General features: G+C 34.1%; 1 protein-coding gene across 1 annotated transcript in view; it reads right to left on the reverse strand.

The window, feature by feature from the left end:
• The window catches only part of LOC138860551 (larval cuticle protein A2B-like), a 1,176-nt gene extending 1,157 nt beyond the window's left edge, over positions 1-19 (reverse strand). The window contains exon 1 of the mRNA XM_070118154.1: positions 1-19. This exon is cut by the window's left edge and continues 3 nt beyond it. Within this exon, the coding sequence (XP_069974255.1) occupies positions 1-9 (9 nt within the window). The 5' untranslated portion in view covers positions 10-19.
• Positions 20-5,000: the final 4,981 nt, after the last annotated feature.

Consider the following 5,000-nt stretch of genomic DNA (forward strand, 5'->3'; position numbering starts at 1 on the left):
GAGAGACATGGCTGGAGAGCGAATGATAAATGGTGGTTGACGCTTCCTCTTATATATGCGAGAGTGTGCGTTCGTCCGTGCGTTGGTTCTGCCTTAGGCCTTCCTCGCACAGCCTGAGGGGGTGATTTTCGAGTCCATGAAATGCGTTTACTATTTTTCAGTGAGGCAATGATTATTTGAAGAAAGATTTTAAATTTTATATTCTTATCTCATATGTTGTCTTCGGGTAATTTTATGAACGTAATTGAACATTTAATTTATTAATGGCAAAGAATCGTTTTTTAGATAAGTATCTGTCTGTCAATCTATTTACCATTCTATCTAGGTATATATGTATCTGTGTCTCCATCAGCCTATCTATCTTTACACATTTACCTATCAATCACTCTATCTATCTCTCTATATATACATGTATGTGTGTGTGTAGGGCGAGAAAGCGTCATGTATATAGAACGCTCTTAGACTAATCTTGTGACCAGTTATTCCCACTTCTCTGTTTATCAAACTGCTACTCACTTCTCTGTTTATCAAACTGCTAACTTCTCCCACGTGTTTTCTCTCGGGGTGGGCCGTGTGGATGCCTCCCCCCCCCTCCCCACGCCTCGTGTGTGTATATCTGCTACTCTGTATCAGTATTTACATTTTACGCATTCGCATACGGATCTGCAATTACTCACTGAAGCCGACACACACACATACACACAAACGGATATATATATATATATATATATATATATATATATATATATATATATATATATATATATATATATATATATATATATATATATATATATATGCATGTACACACACACACACACATACACACACACACACACACGTATATATTGACACACACACACACACACACACACACACGTATATATAGACACACACACACACATACACACACACATATGTATATATATATATATATATATATATATATATATATATATATATATATATATATATATATATATATATATATACATATGTGTGTGTGTGTTTGTGTGTGTGTGTGTGTATGTGTGTGTGTACGTGTGATGTTTATATACACATATTCATATACATCATTAGGATGTTTATTCTCAGCTTCATTTTTTTTTTTTTTGTGACGAGGTAAAGAACTTCTACCTAATAAATCACAAATAAATCAGATGCGGTAATATTATGCTTCAAGACGATGAAACACGTCCGTTAAAGGAGGAAAAAATCAAGTTTAACAAAAGAAAACAATTTCCTGGCCACTGATGTACTGGGTGAAACTTTCCTGAAAATACTATATATATATATATATATATATATATATATATATATATATATATATATATATATATATATATATTCCTTGATACTATCTAATGCTGACTTTATCTGAACGTTTGTCATAGAGAAAAATAATTGATACAAAGAACACAGTTTTGCAAATGCAAGTTAGACTTGGAGATAAAGGATTAATCTAATAAAGGTTATTCTTACTGATTAAACCTTACGTAGCTTTACGCAGTTTTCAATGAGGTTCAAGATACAGTGGTTTCCTTTCCTGTTTTAGAATTAATGTTCTCGTGTTTCTCCATAGTGCAAAAGTTGAGAAAATTATCTTGCTTTGAATTTTTTCAGATGATCTGTTTTATCTGATACAGTTTTCTCTATGATCAAACTCTATGTAATTATATACTATTTTGATTCGACAAGATATAGTAATAGATTTACTATTTCAAAAATCTATGTTATATTTTATGCTATAGAAGTTGTGACAATGATCTTGCTTTGGATGTAATATTGAGAGATGATCTGCAACCAAATGTTCAAATCTGCCATATCGAAAGCTAGAGACATCAGAATCTAATAACATGGTACTGTAAATTTTGCTGGAATTCTTTGGTTATAATATGCGACATCATACTTTATAATATGCTCATTATGATTTCAAGAAGAAAATTTGATTTTTTAATATATTTATTTGTTATTTTATTTATTTATTTATTTATTTGTTTTTATACAAACGGTATATGTAATCACAGTGAAAATAAAGAAGTAATTTCACATGATTTTGTGAAAATCAGTGAAACTTATATCAATGAAATATAGGGTTTGGGGAGCGACGTCTTCTTCAATCACACAAATATATTCTTTGCTATGGATCCCATTACATAATAACAGTCAGAACGTATTTTATGTTATTCATTTACTCTGAAGTTCCTCATTTCAGTCTTAAATCCAGACTCTCTATTGGATAAAATTTTCTTGTAAAGTATGAGTAAAAAATTAAGATTTATATAAAAACAAGATCTTTATTTCATATATAAGAAAATATAACTCGTCGAATATATGTCTCACATATATTCCTTAATATCATCATTTCTTAAGCGTAGGCAGGAGGAGGAGGAGCGTAGGCGGGGGGAGCGGGCTTGTAGGCGGGGGTGTGCTCGGGGTACTGAGCCTCGCCCTCGTAGCTGACCTCAGCTACGAGACCGTCGCCGTTGTCCACGTACTTGACGGTCTGCTTGCGGCCGTCGGGGAGGTCGACGGAGTAGCTGCCCTCGGTCTTGTAGCCGTCGCGGGACTCCGAGTGGCCGAAGTTGGCGCCGGAGTAGCCGTCGGCGACGCCGTAGTTGTAGTTGTACTTGGGTGGGACCTGGAGAGATGGAAAGTCAGTGAGAAATGTTTCTCAGTAAAAATTCATGTCTTTTGTGGGACCATCATTGGGGCTGTAGCCTGGACAATTGGGGAAGAAGCTTTTATAATGACGGATTTGGTCTTAATAACAAGGCCATTAATGGTTGTCAAAAAGCCTTCTATTATTGCACAAATGCTTACATCAGGGTATTCGGCCTCGTAGTGTTTCGGAGCGTGATATGCGGGTTCTGGGGCGTGGTAGGCGGGTTCGGGGACGTGGTAGGCAGGTTCGGGGGCGTGGTAGGCGGGCTCGGGGGCGTGGTAAGGTCTTGGGGTGTAGACGGGAATAAGGGGCTTGTGGACTGGGGCCTTGTCGCACAGAGCGACGACAGCCACGCAGGCGAGGACGGCGACCTGTGGACAGAATTTCAAATGTGAATAAAACAGCATATTGAACTAGGCGCAGAAACAGAAAGGGAGACATGTTGCGACCAGTTCTCCATCGCCACAAAGTGTTTATATAAATATCATTTATATAATATATAATAAAATTATGATATATCTATATCAATACATCTCTATATACTTGTTTATCAATAGGTATTTGAAAAGGTTTGACCGAATTAAGATCCATGGACGAAGATTATCCTAACACAAAGAGGAGCAAGTATGAGCACTGTTGTTAGTACTGTCATTATGTAAACAAAATGAACATTTCTGAACTCAATTAGATAAACCCTACACTTCGTAATATCTTCGTAGATTAAAAGTCTGAATTTCGCTATAGCAGAGGATTTCGTACCTTGAGAGACATGGCTGGAGAGTGAATGATAAATGGTGGTTGACACTTCCTCTTATATATGCGAGAGTGTGCGTTCGTCCGTGCGTTGGTTCTGCCATAGGCCTTCCTCGCACAGCCTGAGGGGGTGATTTTCGAGTCCCTGAAATGCATTTACTAATCTTTAGCGGTGCAAATATCTTCTGTTGAAAAACCTTTTTTATGGTCATTATCATAAATGTTGTTTTCAGGGAAAATTGTGAATGTAACTGAACATTTCTTTATTTCTCAAAGACGAAGATTCAGTTTCTAAATAAGCATCTTTGTTTATTTACCATTCTTTCTAGCTATATATCTGTCTCCATTAAACTATCTACCTATCCATCCATTTCGTTCTTCCGATCAATCAGTCCATCTATCTATCTATTCATCTATCCATCAATATGTATATATATATGGCGAGAAAACGACAAGTAAACAGAGTGCTCTTATAGTAATCCTGTGACCAATTATCTCTTCTCACTTTTCCTTTTCTCAGATTGTCAACTTCTCTCGTATTTTTCTCTCGGGTGGGCGTGTGAGGGCCTCTCACTCCGACACCTCGTATGTGTATATCTGCATTTACATGTATCTGTACATACAGTACACGCATTCAAGCTGGGTTTGTGTGTGTGTATATACATAAAGAAAGACACCCATACACATGCATGTATATATATATATATATATATATATATATATATATATATATATATATATATATATATATATATATATATATACACACATATATACACACACATATAGAAATAGTGGTGTTGTATACATATATATATATATATCACACACACACACACACACAGACACGCACACACAAAGGCATACACACACACAAACATATATATATATATATATATATATATATATATATATATATATATATATATATATATATATATATATATATACACATATGTATATATATATATATATATATATATATATATATACATATATATATATATACGTATATATACACATATATTCATATACATCTATAAATGTATATATATGTATTTTATGTGTGTATGTATCTATATATACAATGTTATATGTGTGTGATGCTTATATATATGTATATACATACACGTGAGTGTTTTTTTTTTTTTTTTTTTGTATACATATGCCAATTTCATGGTTCTTTCCTTCTTCATTTTCTATTAGTGACGAGAGAAAGTACCTTTAACTGATAAATAAAAACGATACACGTTAATATTATGCTTCTGAACAATGAACCACGTACGTCATACAAAGGAAAAATCGCCTTCAAACAAAATCAAGTTTAACAAAAGAGAACAATTTCCTGCTTATTGATATACTAAGTAAAACCATTCCAGAACATACTATATCTGATATCCATTGATATTATCTAATGCTGACTTTATTTGAACGTTTGTCAATAATGAAAAAAAATGATATAAAGAGCACAATTTTGCAAACGCAACGTGTTAGACTTGGAGGCAAATGATATATCTAAAAGAGACTCTTCTCACTGAGTAAAGCTTATGAAACAATATGCCATTTTGATTCGGTTCAAGAT

This window comes from Penaeus vannamei, chromosome 41 (assembly GCF_042767895.1).
Source record: "Penaeus vannamei isolate JL-2024 chromosome 41, ASM4276789v1, whole genome shotgun sequence".
Classification (NCBI taxonomy): domain Eukaryota; kingdom Metazoa; phylum Arthropoda; class Malacostraca; order Decapoda; family Penaeidae; genus Penaeus; species Penaeus vannamei.